The 19,211-nt window shown below is 42.8% G+C and overlaps 2 protein-coding genes across 3 annotated transcripts in view; one reads left to right on the plus strand and one right to left on the minus strand.

The window, feature by feature from the left end:
* CRYBG1 (crystallin beta-gamma domain containing 1) overlaps nucleotides 1-16,687 on the plus strand; it is a 193,408-nt gene extending 176,721 nt beyond the window's left edge. The window contains exons 16-22 of the mRNA XM_059083840.2: nucleotides 845-957; nucleotides 2,733-2,862; nucleotides 6,126-6,265; nucleotides 8,162-8,285; nucleotides 8,726-8,884; nucleotides 10,548-10,710; nucleotides 14,803-16,687. Of these exons, the coding sequence (XP_058939823.1) occupies nucleotides 845-957; nucleotides 2,733-2,862; nucleotides 6,126-6,265; nucleotides 8,162-8,285; nucleotides 8,726-8,884; nucleotides 10,548-10,710; nucleotides 14,803-14,891 (918 nt within the window). The 3' untranslated portion in view covers nucleotides 14,892-16,687. The remainder of the gene's footprint in view (nucleotides 1-844; nucleotides 958-2,732; nucleotides 2,863-6,125; nucleotides 6,266-8,161; nucleotides 8,286-8,725; nucleotides 8,885-10,547; nucleotides 10,711-14,802) is intronic.
* Nucleotides 16,688-18,056: 1,369 nt separating this feature from the next.
* The window catches only part of RTN4IP1 (reticulon 4 interacting protein 1), a 45,675-nt gene continuing 44,520 nt past the window's right edge, over nucleotides 18,057-19,211 (minus strand). For both annotated transcript variants that reach the window (XM_059083849.2, XM_067011546.1), the window contains one exon: nucleotides 18,057-18,197. In XM_059083849.2, coding sequence (XP_058939832.1) covers nucleotides 18,090-18,197 — 108 coding nt within the window. In that variant the 3' untranslated portion in view covers nucleotides 18,057-18,089. The remainder of the gene's footprint in view (nucleotides 18,198-19,211) is intronic.

Below are 19,211 nucleotides of genomic sequence, written 5' to 3' on the forward strand. Positions count from 1 at the left end.
TATTGTTAGTTTTACCCATTTTTGTGCCTGAAAGCATAACTATATTTTAAAATTAGATTTAAGTTTACAGTAAGGCTTAATTGATAGCACTGACCCATATCTAAATATTTCTTATAAAATGTTCTTATGTAAAGTTAAATTTTTATATCATTACAGTGGATCAGAGTTTTATATTAATACACTAGGATTAGTATTTCAAACAATAGCGTATAGTTATTGTGGAAAACAATAAAATGAATTTTCGTATTTGCTGTGTCTGCATTAGGCTTTTTATAGTGTCTTTTATATGGTGTCTCACTTAAGCCTTTTGAATGCTGACTCTGTATCAACTGAAGTGTTAAATTTGTTAAAGACTTTTTAATGGAAGTGTTCAGAGAGCCATAATTACAGAGGCACAAACACCACTGTAGCCTCCTTTATTGGCATACAAAAGAGTCTAATAAGTCAGCAGGTAGTTTCCATTGAGAGGGAGGAAAACTGCACTACATGTTTCCAAAATATAGTTTCTTGTAAATGTTAGAACTGTGAACAACTACTTTTGGCCACAGTAAAGCTTTAAAATGCCTCACAGCTTGTTACAAGAGGGTGTTCTGTAGAAAGCTGCCTCTGTTGTTAGACTATCCTTAGATGTCTCTGAATGAAATTAAACAATCACGAATGGTGCAGCCAGAGTATTTCTAATTGATCATTAATGTAGAAGTAAAAAAATTAAAGGATTTATAAAATTCATACCAGTTTACGGTAACAAAAGTTAGCAGGTCATGTTTGGTTATCATTTCAGTGGCTGAATGAGTTAATGTGTTTAGGAAAAGAATTTATGTTATTTCCGTTTACTTTTTCAAAGATTCACTTGTTTTCGGAACCACAGTTTCAAGGTCGCAGTCAGCGTTTTGAAGAAACAACAAGTCAAATTGATGAGTCATTTTCTGCCAAGTCTTGCAGGGTTTTAGGAGGCAGGTAAGCAAAACGCCCAACCAGTGGGGGAAAACAGGATTCACATATCAGCAAGTAAATACACTTGGAGGAGCTTGGTACCATATGAGACCACCACATAGTACAAGACCATGTGAGTACTGAAGTGGACTTTAGAGCACTGAGTGCTGGGCGTCAGAGGACATGGACATCAGTGTGGGTGGGAGAAGTTGAAGATCACCACCTCGTTGTGCAATGGGACTCAGACCAGGTTCTCTGCTCTCTAGGCCTCTCCCTTAGATCATCTCCTAAGGCACCTCCCAAGATAGGTTTTTTTTTTTTTTTTTTTTTTTTACAGGTCGGTAGGAGTAGGGTAGGCATTCTGCATGATAGGCAAGTGCATGCCTGGGGTGGAGATGCTGATGATGGGCACACCACCCTCTCTAGCTGGGAGGTCTTTGTACTGGGGGGAGGGGAAGTGAGTTTGGACAGGGAGGGTGGGCTCAGGTGATGACTCTCCCGAGCATATGAATTTAGATGGATGCCAAAGGAAAATACAAGATGGGCAAGGCAAGGAGCTCAGAGTCAGGGAAACGGATCAGGAAACCCTTGGAGCAATCTGTGCAAAAGGTGATGAATTGAGTTGAATAATAGTAATAAGTAGTAGTAATGCCTTTATCATATAGTTCTTCATGGTCTAAACAGCACCGTCATGCCATTTGGCAATGCAAAGTGGAAAGAGCACCGGCTTTGCATTCAAATGCACAGATTTATATAAAGCTTCACTGTTTATTAGCACATACCTGCACCTCTGTCCTAGTTTCTCTTTGTCCCATATGCTGCTTCATTTATTACTACCAGACATGTACTTTTTTGTTATTCATTTATTGTCCGTCTCAGCTCACTAGGGCATATAAACTTCAAGATACCAGGGACTTTGTCTTGTTATATCCCCAGCAATGGAAAAATACCTGACACACAATTATTCCTCAATAAGTATGTGTTGGGTTAAACAAAAACAAAAAGACCCCCCAACTCCTCTAGGGAAGCCTGATAAATCACCATTTTGTCAATAATGCTGAGTGCTAGAGAGACTAAGTGACTTGTCTAAGTCACTGTGGTATCTTGACTCCTGGCCCAGTGCAGAGGTGTTGGAAATGAGGATAAAGGGGTGAGGGAGAAATCTGGGGAGGAAACAGTAGACCCAGGTGACTGACTAGCTATGAAGGTTAAGGAGTATTCAGAAAAGACTCGAAGACTCGAGGCCTTGACAGAACCACCTTGGCTGGGAGAATGGTGACACCATGAGAGGTACAAGGAATGCTGGTAGGTGGAGAGGTGAAAGCATTAATCATTTCATGGAGAAAAAAGTTGTATTTCCCAAATGACTTATGAATATTAACTTGCCACAAGATGAAATGCAGTAAATATATCCAGACATTTTTACAGAGAGAACACTGTTAGCCATAAGCATTGTGTTTATTGTATGGCAGCTACCTCTAAAAATCAGACTTCTTTTTTTTTTTTTTTTTTTTTTTTTTTTTTTTTTTTTTTTTTGCGGTACGCGGGCCTCTCACTGTTGTGGCCTCTCCCGTTGCGGACCACAGGCTCCGGGCGCACAGGCTCAGTGGCCATGGCTCACGGGCCCAGCCGGTCCGCGGCATGTGGGATCTTCCCGCACCGGGGCACGAACCCGTGTCCCCTGCATCGGCAGGCGGACTCTCAACCACTGCGCCACCAGGGAAGCCCTAAAAATCAGACTTCTTGATTAGGAAGACTCAAATTACATTTTATACGTGTGTGTGGTTTTTCCTCTATAGCTGGGTTGCATATGACGGAGAAAATTTCTCGGGTAATCAGTACGTGTTGGAGGAAGGCCACTATCCTTCGCTGTCTGCAATGGGGTGCCTGCCTGAAGCAACTTTCAAGTCTGTTCGTTTTATAGATGTCGTAAGTATCTCAGGGTGAATATAGCATTACAGAGATGTATGGTCACACAGCTGACAGAGCAAGGGAACCAGCAGGTAGGCTTACTCAGGACAAAGTTGGAGGCAGAAAAAATAGTTTCGTGGACAACTTTTTACCCCGGTCTCTTTCCAGATCTTTAAAATGTAAACTGTTTGCTGTTTTCTCAGACTTCAGGGGCAGTGTTGGGTCAGTCATGGTGCACAGTGCACAGTCATGGGCTAGTTCAAGGCCCTTCCATCTTGTTTTTTTCCATTTCACACCTGAGCCCTATTTCTTTTTTTAAGATTTATTTATTTATTATTAATTAATTTATTTATGTATTTATTTATGGCTGCATCGGGTCTTAGTTGCAGGATCTTTGTTGAGGCACGCGGGATCTTTTGTTGTGGCGTGCAGGCTCCGGGCGCGTGGGCTCTGTAGTTTGCGGCACTCGGGCTCTCTCATTGAGGCACCCAAGCTCAGTAGTTGCAGGGCGCTGGCTTAGCTGCCCCGCGGCATGTGGGATCTTAGTTCCCCGACCAGGGATTGAACCTGTGTCCCCTGCATTGTGAGGCAGATTCTTTACCACTGGACCACCAGGGAAGTCCCCCTGAGCCCTATTTCTATACCTCTACCTTTAGAGGTACCCATTCTAATGTGTTTGGAGTACAGCTTGGATATTCCTATAAAATGTTTTTAAAAATATGTATACAGGCTTTTAATTTATATACAGTATTATGCTATAGTTCTCATGTTATAAAAACGCCTTACATTAAATTTTTTGAGAGCCATCCATTATGCTGTATGTACATCTAGTTATTGATTCTAATGGGTGCACGTGATGTAATATGTATATACAATATGTAATCATTAACTAGATGTACATACAGCATAATGGATTACCCTGGGATCTTTTGGGGATATATATTAAAAAGTGGATTGGGACTTCCCTGGTGGCGCAGTGGTTAAGAATCTGCCTGCCAGTGCAGGGACACGGGTTCGAGCGCTGGTCCGGGAAGATCCCACATGCCGCAGAGCAACTAAGCCCGTGCGCCACAACTACTAAGCCTGCGCTCTAGAGCCCACGAGCCACAACAACTGAAGCCTGCGCACCTAGAGCCTGTGCTCTGCAACAAGAGAAGACACCGTGATGAGAAACCCATGCACCACAATGAAGAGTGGCCCCCGCTCGCTGCAACTAGAAAGCCTGTGGGCAGCAACGAATACCAAATGCAGCCAAAAAAAAAAAAAAAAAAAAAAAGAGTGGATTTACTGGATCTCACGTGCATGAATATGCAACCTTCAGTAAGTACTGACGAATTCCACCACTTTACACTGTTGCTGGCAGTGCATGTGGATTCCACTTTTCAGCATCATGGCCATTATTCAGTATTCTCTGACATTCTAACTTTTGTCAGTTTGAAAGAATGGGGTAGTCTCTGACATTCTAACTTTTGTCAGTTTGAAAGAATGGGGTAGAAGTTGTTTTAGTTTGCATTTCACTGTGGGTGAGATCTCATAAACTAGTCATTTGGGTTTTCTGTTCAGTGAATTGCCTATTTATATCCTTTGCCCAGCTCTTTAGTTTTCCGTCATTGTTGTTATTGATTTGCAGAAATTCCTTATAGTTTTTAAATCTATTCCTCTGTTGTTTGAGATTTGCAATGAAATGACTTTTCTCAGTTTCTCATGTATGTGCCAATCCAGATTATAGTGCTCCTTTTTGACCAGAAATCTTTAATTTTAATGCAGACAAAGCAATACTCAATAGAACAATACTGCAAGATAATGTTCAGATGTTAAAGTCTGGGTGTATCTGACAGTTTGGGAAGTATTTGTTAGTTTTTGGTAGCTGATATCTCATAAAAAGCTTTAAACATATGTAGTTGGTGATTTTAGCTTTAAAGGTAGAAGGAACATATGTGAGTTGGCTTTTTCTCATCCCCTCCTGCCTGTTCAAATAATGAAAATGTTGACCTTCCTTGAGATGTGAAAATAGTAGCAGTGAAACATAAAATGATGTGGTAAGATTCATTAACTTACAAATAATAAAATATCTAAAAATTTGATATTTAACCTGCTTAGAATTCTAAAAGCATCCTACAAGTATTTAAAAAAAAAAAAACCCCACTTTAGATTTAAAGCTTTCAAATGCCTTCCTTCAAGCAGAACTTAGCATATATGCTCACATCACTTTTGACATTTACAGATGATGTTCCTTTAAGTTTTGATCATGATGAAATGAATATTTTACCCATATTAAGAATGTATATTTTAACTGTGACTTAGTACTTCAAAATCGTTTGGTTGTTGTCGCTAGATTAGAGTGCTTGGAATGTTTTGGCATGCCATCTCAGAGAAAAGTGCAGTAAAGTGCAAAGTAGTAATACTACTACAGTTTCTGTCATTTCCTTCTTGTATGGTTTATATAACCTAATTTCTAGACCATATAGAACATCTCTACACACTGATCTGCTCTGTTTACTGGTCAAGATCTTTCTACACATCAGAGTACATCCACATACATGAAGCAGTAAGGTGTCACACTGTTGCCACAAAACTTTAAGCAAGTTAGGGAATTTTTCATTTATCATTTATGATTTTAGGATTATTATTAGAGCTTAGTCTAGGGTCATATGGATCTGTAATTTGAAAAACAAGCATAAGCTGCCAACTTTTCATTTTTCTGAAATTCAGTGGACTTGAACTTGGGGCTTCCATCCTATTTTTTCTCTCCTAACAATTATTCCTACCGGAAAGTTTGGGAATACACAGAATCATTGTCTTTATTGACAATTAAAAACAACAACAAAAAGACATCTGAAAATGCATACAAGGGGAAGGTTCCTTTATTAGGCAGATTACTACTAGACCCCCAAAGATCACCACAGCCCCCGACCCTCGCCATTTATGTCCTTGACTTTCCAGCCTCTTCTTATCTCAATAGAAAACAGAAAAGTTGAAAATAAATTCCATTAGAATTGATATTCCAGGCATATATACCTGTTCCTTTATGCCTGGGATATTTTCCCCGTTTTATAATACATTTACCTGCCTTTCTACGTAAGGGAAAAACTTTCTGCCCTCCATCCTTCCTTGCTTTAGCTTTGGAGTATATAACCACCCAGACTTTCTGGAAAAGGGAGATTATGAGCAGGCCAAATCCGGCCAGATCTTCTGCTTTGTCCTTGTAACGATGATTTTCACGTTAAGTTCGAATTACTATCAAGGATGAGTAACAGAACATTATTTTTGTTCCTAAACAGGAATTTTCTGAACCAACAATTATTCTTTTTGAAAGAGAAGACTTCAAAGGAAAAAAGATTGAATTTAGTACAGAAATAGTTAATCTCCAATCCCTAGGATTCAACACGCACATACGCTCTGTTCAGGTGATTGGTGGCATGTAAGTGAGTTACCTACTTGTTTATTCAATAAAATAGATTTTAAAAATTAAGTTTGATCATATTTCTCTTCTATGTTACCTTAACCAAGTTGACATATAGCCCCTTTTTTTCTGTAAGGGTTATTAATATTTATGTTCCCTCACAGTATACTTTTTCTGTTGGGAAAAGCCGTGTGGGACATCATCCCTTCATCCAGATTTTTAGTTTACTTAAGGACTCTCAAAGTTCCTAGGCGAACGCTTTGCAATAAATTTATTGAGCACTTCCTTAGCAAGTAGAAAAGAGAACTGATTTTTCTTATCCTTTAGAAAGACCAAATCCTTTGATTTTGGAGTAAGGGTTGGGATTTTCCTTCAGCTAGGAGTGACTAGCAGATGTTTTATAGGCAAAATGATTTAATGTCAACATGGGAAGATTTTTCTCAACTTTGAATAATTTTGAAATTAAGATGTAAAAATGAATAAGGACTATCAATAATGTGTTTTTACAAGAGTATTTTTCTTTCACTCACAAAAACAATAGGTATAGTTTGAAGGCATCAAATGTTGGAGAGGACTATAGCTATTTAAAAAACATTCAGATTATTAGGGTGATAGAATTTTATGCATGACTTTTTTTTCCAGCAGGTTTAAACTAATATTTTGTTTTTATGGTAAAATGACTATGATGATAACATTTTAGAGTTCCAGGGTTAAAAACAGAGAACCTTCTTCCTTGATGTAATACATCAACCAGAGAGAAAGATTACTGTGTTGCTTGCATGCTGGTCTGCGCTGGAACCCAGACTTCAGGTGTGGGTACCAGCATCTCTGTGTGGAAGAGACCTGAGTATCTTTAGTAGTTTTCTGGATTGAGGAAGATTACTCCCATTTTAAACAAAACTTTATTATTTATTTTTATCTAACCCTTATATAGCACTTACCCTGTGTAAGAACTTTACAAGTATTAACCATTTAAATAAAGGTCCATTATTACAACTGAAGATGTTTTATGTAAAGTTCACAGGAAGTACTGGGCTGTCCTGCTAAAAGACTATCTCTAGTTCATTGCCTTATTGAAGAAAACACTTACCTATTTCTCTTCAAGAGTGGACCTTTTGGGCGTAAATACTCATGTACCATGAATTTGCTATTTGTCAAGACATGGGTGCTGTAGCTGTTTTTTTTTTTTTTTTTTTTTTTTTTTTTGGGTATGCGGGCCTCTCACTGTTGTGGCCTCTCCCGTTGCGGAGCACAGGCTCCGGACGCACAGGCTCAGCGGCCATGGCTCACGGGCTTAGCCGCTCCGCGGCATGTGGGATCCCCCCGGACCAGGGCACGAACCCGTGTCTCCTGCATTGGCAGGCGGACTCTCAACCACTGCGCCACCAGGGAAGCCCCTGTAGCTGTTTTTGATAATAAGGTAGTTTCCTTTTTTTTTATCCTCCAACATATATTTAAAGTATAAAAAGCTCGGTCTAGGGACTTCCCTGGTGGCACAGTGGTTAAGAATCCGCCTGCCAATGCAGGGGACCACGGGTTCGATCCCTGGTCCAGGAAGATCCCATGTGCCATGGAGCAACTAAGCCCGTGTGCCACAACTACTAAGCCTGTGCTCTAGAGCCCATGAGCCACAAGTACTGAAGCCCGCATGCTGCCAACTACTGAAGCCTGCACGCTCTAGGGTCCACACGCTGCAACGAGAAGCCACCACAATGAGAAGCCCGTGTACCGCAATGAAGCCCCCACTCACCACAACTAGAGAAAGCCCAAGTACAGCAATGAAGACCCAACGCAGCCGAAAATAAATTAAAAATAAATAAATAAAAAGCTCAGTCTAAAATTCAAAGTGTTCTGAAAATATAATTGGTGCCCACTGTGAGGTGGATATTGCTACTTACTCCTTTTGTTTTCCAGATGGGTTACTTATGAATATGGCAATTACAGGGGTCGACAGTTCCTATTGTCACCAGCCGAAGTACCTAATTGGTATGAATTCAGTGGCTGTCGCCAAATAGGTTCTCTACGACCTTTTGTTCAGGTATTTTCTTCTTCTACGTGCTTTGACTAGACTCTTCTCTGAAATCTTTTTTGTAAATGTAATTAACTTCTTAGTTCCAATTTCAAGTGTGAAATTGGCCTCTACCCCACCCCACCCCTGAGAATTTCTGAATTTCGGCTGTGTTTCTGGTGCCAAAGGTGGTGACTGCTTTCAGAAATGTTACTACACCTGACATCAAAACCTGGTATGTCTCAAGCCCTGGGCTGTCCATTGGCAGGCTCCCAGCCCCAGGCACTTTGAAATTCTGTCAACCTCTCCTCATTGAGAAAATCCTAAAGCCTCTGAAACTCTCAGATACACCAGTTTTCCCTTATCCAGACTCATTTGGGATTCTGCCCCTGCTACTGATGCTTGTTCAGTGCCTCTAAAGTACAGCTTGTATATGACTGTATGACTATTGCTGGGGTTTTGTCTTCTAGAAACGAATTTATTTCAGACTTCGAAACAAAGCAACGGGGTTATTCATGTCAACCAATGGAAACTTAGAGGATCTGAAGCTTCTCAGAATACAGGTCATGGAGGATGTCGGTGCTGATGACCAGATTTGGATTTATCAAGAAGGATGCATCAAATGCAGGGTGAGCTTTTTGGATTAGACAAGGGTCTATAATAGCATCTTTCTTCAAGTAGATGCTACTTCATGATTCCTGGAGCATTTTCAGAAATAAGTTAGAAGGTTTTTCATGAAACTATTTCTTAGTTCTGATAGAACCTGTCTAGGAACCTAAATGGGAGGTAAATCTAGCACTGATCCAAGATAGAATCTTTATATCTATACTTGATTTTTATACAGTAATAGAAAAAGCAAGTGTCTGTGTTACCCTCCCCTTTTTCCTTAACCTACTTGTTATAGAAATAAACTTATAAGCCCCATCATTATCAACACAGATCACTCCTGGTTTGTTTCCATTTTGGAGGACCCCACAGACTAGGTTGAAGGGTGAAGAGATACCACCCTGTGTACAACACAATCCATTTCCTAATTGTCACACGCTGTAAAATGGAAAATTGCCCATCTCCCTCCTATCACCCCCGGCCACAATGCACATTTAAAAGCTGAGTGCTGTAAGATTTTATGAGAGATGCTCATACTTCTATTGTACATATTCTTTTTAACTCCTTGATTTTATGGGCTTGCCTGTTTGCTCATGATTGTTTTTAATCCTGGTGTCCCGTGAGTCAGCAGAAGGTATTACGGCCTGCTGAAAGGAAGTACAACTTGTTAATTGGGTCTGTTGTGCTTGAGGGAGAATCATCCTTTCAGTAAACAGAAGTACTATTTAGACATGCATAGAAGAAATAGCATGAGAAACAGAAGTAACTAATATAGAGGCATAGAAAAAGCAAACTTCTGCCTTTGAGTTATCTTAATTCAAGAAAATGGCATCTTTCAGCAATTATTTCTAATGAACATTACAGTGATATTGTTTTAACAGCTTTGAATTTGGTAGGTCAGTGAGAAAAAGGAAAGTGTCCTAGATTATCACAATCCTTTTATCTAAATATTGTAGAACAGTACACTTTTCATAAGCATTTTCTATAGCAATATGTGTGAATGCCATATGAACATGACCGCCATACCTTATTTACATTATATTAAGGGTAGATTCACTTCATAGAAGGACCCATAAGATCTTTGCATTAGAACACACTCTACTGCATTTGTGTTTTCTCTTATTATGCTTGGATAGCATGCCTTTTTAGAAAATTTTAGACATTCCTCATGAAGGGAAGACAAGACAAATTAGTAAATGGAATTGCAAGTTTTAAAATGGTAAAATGCCCTTTTAGCAACTTCAGTGCTACAGCAGCCTTCAAAATTAGAGATGCAGTCATATTCCGGAAGGGTCAGGCTGAGTGGAGTGGATACATTGGGAAGATTAGCTACAGACCCAGCCTCAGATCATGGTGATTTCTGGGGGGAAATATCATGATGGGCATTTTTAGTGTACTAAAGCTTACCTTACGTAAAAGACAGAGGGCCTCACAAAGGACATAAATCTCTTAACAATGGACAAGAATTGAGAACTTTCTATCCCTTATGTCATCTGAAATGAAGGGCATAAATATTTCTTTGATCCCAGTACCATGGCTAAAAGCTGACATTCCTCATGTGGGGTATAAATGAAGCTAGGAACTAAGATAACTTTAAAAATCAGCTCACACAGGACATTGCTTACAATGGTACCTGAATGTGTATCCACCCATGTCTAAGATACCTTGTTTTTTTCCACTGAGCAGATAGCAGAAGACTGCTGCCTGACCATCATGGGGAACCTAGTAACCTCTGGCTCTAAACTGGGCCTGGCGCTCGAACAGGACGTCGACAGTCAGTTCTGGAGCATGAAGTCTGACGGCAGGGTCTATAGCAAGCTGAAGCCAAATTTAGTTTTAGATATCAAAGGTAAGGATCGTTTCCTTTATTTTCTTTGTTGTGTCTTTCTTTAGTTAACTAAAAAGCTCTTCTTTACTTTGGAAAATGATGCATGTGCTATTATTAATAGTAAGTGATCCCTTACTATGTACCAGCCTCAATGCTATACACTGTACATACGTTATCTCACGTGATCTTCACAGCAGCCCCAAGAGGCCTGTGTTATCCCTCCTTCCCCCACTTTACAGCCCCCAAACTGAGGCTCAGAGGAGTTAATCAGTTTGGCCACAATCTCACACCCATTAAGTGCTGAGGTGGAATCTGGACATGGGCCGGCTTTAAACCATTTATTATAACAATGTTAGACTAAAATTAACAAGTTAAAAGGCTATGACCTCAGTCTGTATAGTTGATGATTCTCATGTAAACTTTCATTGTAAAGATCTAAGACTGGAAAGGAATTAAAACAAACAACATAGCCAAAAAGATTTCAACTTAACATTTGTTCAGTGAAGTTAATCCAGAGCAAACTGATTGACGGTGCTGGGGGAAGAACAAATAAATTTAGGCCAGGGGTTTCCAAACTTTATCTGCATGAGAATCCCCTGGAGGGCTTGTTAAAAAAAAAAACACGGATTGCTGGGTTCCACCCTCAGAGGTTCTGATTCAGTAGGTCTGGGGTAGGGCCCAAGAATCTGCATGTCTAACAAGTTCCCAGGTAATGCCCATGCTGCCTGTCTACGAAAACTACTGATGATAATTTTAAAACAACATAAAGCAAAAAAAACTGACCTCAAGTAGACATGGGAATTCAGTGAAGCTTTGTTGCTATAGACAAGCAAATGATGATAGTGTGTTTTATTCATATCATATGGGGTGATTTTGCTTTAAATTATTAATGGAGACTTTCTATCCCCTATAAGGAAACCAGTGTGGTTATGTTTGTCAATTTAGTGGAACTATACCACACACCACTTTAAATCATGGCTAGAAAGTTGGCTCAATTTTACCTGAGTCAGGGTTCTAGGCCAAAGCTGTCATTAAAAATTAAGATATAGTGGTAAAGAAACAGCTGCAACCTGGTTTTAAAATAACTTTTGTGGAAGATGGAGAATAATGCCTGAACATTTCCATCAGGGGCTTTGGTGACTGCCCCTGGAGAAAAGTGGCTGTCACTTCTGATCTGCAGGTGGGGAGAGCGGCCAAGCCACCTAAGAATCTGAGGAACAGAAAGGTGCTCAGAGGCAAACTAAGTTTAATTAATGAGGCAAAGGCAGGGCACTACATTTAGGGAGCACCACTAAGCAATATCTGACTCCAGGCTGGATGGGGCCCAAAGTCGTACATTGTATAACGTACAAGAAGGAGACAGATGCACTGTAGGCTGGCATGACAGATCTGTCAGTATGTACACAAGTAAGATACCCATTTTATAGATGATCAACCTGAAGTTCAAACTGTTAAGAGTCACTATCTTTATTCTTATTTTGAACAACTTGTTAAACTGGAGCTCCTCAGTCTATACAAGATAGAGTTTCAAAACCTCCAGAGAAGCCAAAGAAATGTGACTAGACTGAATTGGAAACCTGGATTTTGGGGAAAAGTTTCTTACAGATGTGATCAGCTTCCTATGTCCAGGGTTAAGGTCATTGTAATCTTTTTTTTTTTTTTTTTTTTTTGGTATGTGGGCCTCTCACTGTTGTGGCCTCTCCCGTTGCGGAGCATAGGCTCCGGACGCGCAGGCTCAGCGGCCATGGCTCACGGGCCCAGCCGCTCCGCGGCATGTGGGATCCTCCCGGACCGGGGCACGAACCCGTGTCCCCTGCATCGGCAGGCGGACTCTCAACCACTGCGCCACCAGGGAAGCCCTCATTGTAATCTTTATGAGCTAGTCTCTTAGAGCATTCCTTTTATTCTTTCAACATGTATTTATTGGGTACTGTCACAATGTGACAGGCTCTGTGCCACACACTGGGGGTATCAAAGTGAAAGGAAAAAAAAAGGACGGTACCTTGGCTTCAGAGCACTTACATTCTGGAAGCTCCAAGGATATGGGATTTTCCCCCACTTGCTACCTTGACCAGGAGTAAGGATTCCTGGCTTTCTAGTCTTCGACTCTGAAAAGGACTGTGGGACTCCAGGAGCCTCCTCCTTGGGGCTTCGCTTTAAAGCTCCAAGGTCACTTCCTAAAATGCAATATAAATTAGTCCAGTGCCTTTGGAATAAGGATACTGTTCTGTATGTTTGTGAACTCTCAGTATATCAAGTATGGTAGCCATAATAATCACTTGTTAACCTGTTTTAAATGTCTCAGAATGTGGGAGAGTGATGCCATCTTGTGGACAAGAGAGAGTAGGGCCACACAGTCCCACATACTGTGCAAGGGGGATAGAAATACCTCTCTCTTAGGGGCACTTAATAGGAGACTGTGACTTTCACTGGCTACAACTGTTGACCATTTGTTACCTACTAATATTACCATAAGATTTATTTCTTTTAACCTATCTCCTGGTGTTTTGGTAGACATCCGTGTATTATTCCAAATCAAAGGCATTATAACAACAGTGTAAGCTGATTCACACTCACTTTTTAAAAGTCTGGGAGGGGGCTTCCCTGGTGGCGCAGTGGTTGAGAGTCCGCCTGCCGATGCAGGGGACACGGGTTCGTGCCCCGGTCCGGGAAGATCCCACATGCCGTGGAGCGGCTGGGCCCGTGAGCCATGGCCGCTGAGCCTGCGCGTCCGGAGCCTGTGCTCCACACCGGGAGAGGCCACAACAGTGAGAGGCCTGCGTACTACAAAAATAAATAAATAAATAAATAATTTAAAAAAAAAAAAAAGTCTGGGAGGATTTCAATCCTCCCCAAAGGCAAAGAATGAATCAGATTATTTCTCAAGAACTTTCTAGTTGTCATGACTCTAATTAGAATTATGATGTAATATACACAGAAAGTATGTTTAAGATACTATAATCTTGAAGAATGAAAAAAGACATTGTGACCTTAAGATAATATTTGCTGAAATCTCAGTGGAGTATAGTGTGTTGTGTCTCAGTGGAGATGGTGGGGTTTGTGGTGTTGGTGACTTTTTTTTTCCAAACTTAAGCATAAAATGCCCAGGGCACCTTGCCTTTGTATTCTGTCCTATACCTAGCTGTGCAGAGGCTCTTAGTTATCATGAAGATAAACCAATTTCTTAGAAGAGAGGCATGCATAAGAGATGATTTCTTCCCTATCAAAATCTATCGTGTAAGCTTTCAGACCTTTTGGATGTTTTGTGAATGCGTTAGAAGAGAATAAGAACGTTTAATTCCTCTTGGCCTGAGGCTGCAGTATGATTTCAATACCAGTCGCACTTACCCTGCAGCAAGATGAACAGATTTTAATTTTGATGGAGTCCTTGGTACTATGACGTTGGTACAGAGGCTTACGGCTGAAAAGGATAAGGTATCTGTTTACTCCACGCTGGAAAAAAAATCACATGACCCTTTCTTTTGTTAAGGATACTTCTCCACTGAAAGAAGAGGCTGTGAGGCTAAAGGATCTGAAATATCTAGTAGGCATCCTTGGAAAAAAATATTCTGGTGAAAGGGAAACCATACTCGTTTTACAGTCTAATGGAACTCAGCATGTTAAATGCTAAGAATTTTTATACACCACAGCCTGTGGGTTCCCAGAAGTGGGAGTGCTGCCCCGCCTATACTTCTGGGTGTCACTCAAACCTCCCCTTTGACCTCATACAACGATTTTTCATCGTTCATGCAAAATTTGTTCCGATGACCGTTCTACTCAGGCCTGCCTGCTTTTTTTGCTGGTATCTCAAATCCACAATCCCACCACTGAATATTTGTCACAATCTCTTTACTCCTTTTCCCATTTCTAGATTCTGCCCCCCTTCCCCCTGCCGGTGCCATATGATGGGGCTTTAACATATCACCCCCCAGAGGCTGGAACCTTTCAGCCCTCATTGCGTCTCTGGGCTTTCCTCCCTGCTTTGTCTCCTCGAGGCACATAGTTTTACACCTTGCTTACTCTTGTTACATTGGTGTTGTAATAAACTGTGTCTGCTACAGCCCCTTCACATGGGCATGTTTCCTGCTCTCATTTTCCTCTTCTGTCTTTCAGGGGGTACACAGTATGATCAAAATCACCTTATCCTCAACAGTGTCAGCAAAGAGAAGTTAACACAAGTGTGGGAAGCCATGGTCCTATAGACCTGAATTAAAAGAATGCAGGAGGAATATTTCTGGAGGTCTTTCAACTACCTTATTTAAACAAAGAAAAAAAAAGAAAAAACAAGGGCTGCAGACAGAAGCGCCAAGAAGAAAGTGGACCTGTTCCCTCAACAGCTCTAAATTCTCTCTTGAATCACATCGCCGTGACCAGGACAACCACTCATCTTCTCAAAAGACTGTAATCATTTTAAACCAGTCATTCATCCTGCTCTTGTTTCATCCCTTTCATTTCTTTTCAGTAGCTGCTTAAACAGGTTGCCTCATTAGCAGCAAGACTATGTACATATTAAATTATTTCCAAAGATAGAGAACAAGAACAAACTTACCGACCTTGCAGACCTACAAGTCCTGCACACTTTAAAGGGAAGGACAGAACCTCAAGTTTGTAAGGTAGGAGATTGTTCAGCATCTGAGAAGAAATAATTTATTAGGCCTGTAATTTTGGTCCTTGATCTTCCGATTTCTGGACTTATTAATTATGCCGTATAGCAAAGTGGGGAAAGCCTTATCTAGTCAGACCTACCTTAAGCAACTAAGTATAAACAAAATGTTTCTCTTAATATTAAAAATTAGGGACTTCCCTGGGGGCACAGTGGTTAAGAATCTGCCTGCCAATGCAGGGGACACGGGTTCGAGCCCTGGTCCAGGAAGATCCCACATGATGCAGAGCGGCTGGGCCCGTGAGCCACAGCTACTGAGCCTGCGTTCCACAACTCCTGAAGCCCGTGTGCCTAGAGCCCGTGCTCCGCAACAAGAGAAGCCTCTGCTCGCCGCAACTAGAGAAAGCCTATGCACAGCAGCAAAGACCCAACGCAGCCAAAAATAAACATATTTTTAAAAAATTAGTAAATTTACAAAGATAGCATGTCCACATCTGCTAACATTTATTAGCAGAATCTGGATTATTTTAACCCACTGTAGAATGTCACATGTGAGTATTATTTAGTGCTTTTCTTGCAGATGCTACTGAAACAGTATTACCGTGACCTAATCTATGAGCCCATCCTCACTTATCTACAGGTAGTTCTGAAGCAGCGTTACGCAGCCCTTTGCTAAACTCAGGTCTTTTAGCCCAATTTCCTGCCCTCCTGTCCAGCTGCACTGGCACGAGGCCTGCACGGGGCTGCCTTCCCCGTGAGGCTCCACGGGCCCGCACCTGCTACGACTGCTGGGGGACAGCCTCCGGTCATGTACTTCTGGGAGCAGAAACGAGAGGTGTGGAAGGCTCAAGAGGATGACCCGCAATTCTCTCCAGAAAGCGAAAGAAAGGAGACTGAAGCAATCCTAGCCGGCCAAATCTCAGAACTGAGAACGCTAAGACGCAGCAAGTATTTCAGTGGAAATTGAAAATGTTTAGCTGCTGCTTGTACACTCCCTGGCCCAGTCGGTCAGTGCTGTTCAAACAAACAGTGATTCTAGTTTGAACGAAACTGCTAAACATTCCTTGAATACCCGCTTCCTCCTGTCGTTGTGTCCTCCTCACTGAATACTGGTGCTAGGAAGAACAAACCTTGTTTCCTTTTCAGCTACTATGTTTCCAGTTGTAAAATGTTGATCCTCTGGAGCCTGTGGTGGGCAGTGGCGGCCATCAGAGGAATTTACCTTCAGCTTTAAGATGTTCGCACACGTCCACAGCAGCTGCCACGCGTCTTGTTCTTAGGTGCACAGCTCCGGCCTTAGGCCTTTGGGTGTCTCTCTACAGTAAGGTGGGGGGTAAGACTGTCTAGTCTGTGTTGAATTTCTCTCTTGAATAAACTTGTTTCTGGTTAACTGTATTGATGGAATCTGAGAGAGTCCATTCTAGCCCTTGTAACACTTCAAAGAGGGTCAGCAGGCAGATTAGAAACAAATGTCTGATCTGGAGAAGGTGGGTTTCAGAGCTGCTAGAATAAGAGCAGGGGGAGATTTTTGACTGCCCTCTTTCCAGACTTAGCGGTGAAGGGGCACACACCACTTTTCTGAGTGGACACGAGGGTCAGTGAGGTGCTCCCTCGAGAGGTGGCACCTCACTACCACTGGGAGGCCTCAAAGAGCAAGAGCTGAGGTTGAATTCAGAGAAGTCGAAAGTGGCTTCTCCACACCTGGAAAAACATCTTGCTTTCGAGGTAAATTTGTACTGGTGAGAACAGCAATTCTAGAGAAAACCCCTCATGCAACACTACAAACGAGCGTCTAGCAGGAAGAAACCAAGTAGAAGGCTACTCAGACAGGTCTACATCAGAAGCCAAACGAGAGCAGCTGAGCTGCCGTAATGAGGGGCTCGTGGCAGGAACTGGACACTTACCGTCAGTGATCAGAGGGCACAGACTAGAGACTCAAAAGCCGCAACGGGTTTATTGGCGAGATACCTAAATGCAAGCACTTCAGGTCAAACTGGAGAACTCTGGTCCCCAATGGAATGGGGGTAATTTCCACGGAAAAGTCCCCAGAGAAGCACGTTTCAGTTGCCGAGAGAGGACTAGCCTTATGCAAAAAAGTAAGGGTTTTATAAAATTACAAACTTTACATCACCTTTCATTTTCTAAAAAAATGAAATCGCTGGCGAGATTTTTACATACGACCCTAAGAGATTCCGAACTCTGAGGGCTGTTATGGCCGCACACTGGAGCAGATGGAATAAAAATCAAAGAAAACTTAGGCCAGTGGGAAGAGTGCTCACTGTGACCCCAAGAAGGGATTAGCTTTAAGTAAGCTCTTCATGCCGCCATCCCTCCACCTGCTGAAAGCTCTCATCTCTCACAATCATTCAGATGATAAAACAGAGTTTGAGCTACTAGAACAGAAGGTGCCGCCACAATTTACAAAGCTGCTGTGAAAAAACAGCTTGAAAAAAACAATAGGCAATTTTCAGCAACTTTGTAGACAAGTCCAAGTGCAGAGAAGTTCATATCGTGTCCCTGCTTACGTGTGTATCCCCCGTGCTTGGCACGGAGGAGCTCGGCGGCCGCGTCGGGGCGGGTGACGCGAGAACGCTCTGGGCAGAGCAGGCTGATGACAGAGGGTCGGGCTGTGGTTATAAAATCAGTCTCTGCTCAGCTCAGAAGACAGGAAATGACTGGCAGGAACGTGTGTGTGTGCCAAATTTATTTCATGGAACTTCTAGTCTAAGCTGGAAAGGGGCGGCTGGAAAAGGCACTCACCAAATAAGAGCCCACAGGCACCAAACCGAGTGTTTATTTAAACGACACTGACGACGGTCTTTCCTCGTGCGTGTCCTCTTTCTACCTTCAGGAAGGCTTCTGGAACTTTAGAAAACGGAAAGGTTTTCTCAATAACTGGCTGAATCTGTAAAACACAAGAAAGGTTGACGAGCAGGTGAGAACAGCCGCGTGGGTCAAGTCGGGTGACGTCGGTAGTTGGTTGCGTTGCGTGCCCAGCCCGGGCGGGCCTCTCTCCGGTCTGCATGGTGCCCCCGGGTCAGGAACTCAAGGCGGGCCGGCACGACGGCTGCCCCCCGGCTTCTCCTGCCTCTTCGCGTCTCCTGTGTAAGACAGCCCAGCCCGACCAGTAACGCTACTCGGGCTCCACGCTGGGCGCCTCGCTCCCCCGGCTCAGGGCCCTTCCACAGCGCCCGAGGCCAGCATCCCAAGGCCACTACCGTTCCAACCTCCGCTCTCCGTGGACCCCACGTTGCCAAAATGGGCTAGCTGCCATTGTCTGAGCGTGGGGTGTGTGCTCCTCTGCGACGTCTGCCGGGCTCCCGGCCCGGCCCCAACCCGAGCCTACGGCGCGTCCTCTCCTTGAACCGCCGCAGGGCCTGTGTGGCCCTCCTCACAGATGGCCTGCTACAGCCCAGTGCCCGTCTCAGCCACGCCGTCCTGCATGGTAAACGCCAAAGAAGGCGTCCCAAGGTTCTCGCTGCGTGTGTCCCCGTGGCCCCTCACAGGCAGTGCACAGAAGAGGGATGGATTGTTTCAGTTTGTTGACTGTCTGGCCCGTCTACTCAGTCAAAGCTTAGCGCACCTGTGGGCTAGTCACCTCTTTTGTATCCTCCCCCCAACACCCAGCACGATGCTAGGCACACAGCAGGAGCTTAATAAGTGTCAGGTGAAAACTAGTAAGATAACCGGGAAACGAGAGTCTTGCGTGGGCTCTGTGGCCCTTCCCTGGCTGCAGCTGCCCTTAGGGGCTTTGCTAAGCCACACAGCAGCTAGTTGGAATTTACAGGAACACCAGCTCAGCCAGCACATGAAGGCTTGGAGTGCTGCTGGTTCATTTTACTGTATCGTTAGTACTGCCAGCAACCTCCTTTGAAACTAGGACCAGTTAGCGCCCTCTCCCTATGCACGAATCCAGCTG

Source organism: Kogia breviceps, chromosome 13 (genome assembly GCF_026419965.1).
Source record: "Kogia breviceps isolate mKogBre1 chromosome 13, mKogBre1 haplotype 1, whole genome shotgun sequence".
Classification (NCBI taxonomy): Eukaryota; Metazoa; Chordata; class Mammalia; order Artiodactyla; family Physeteridae; genus Kogia; species Kogia breviceps.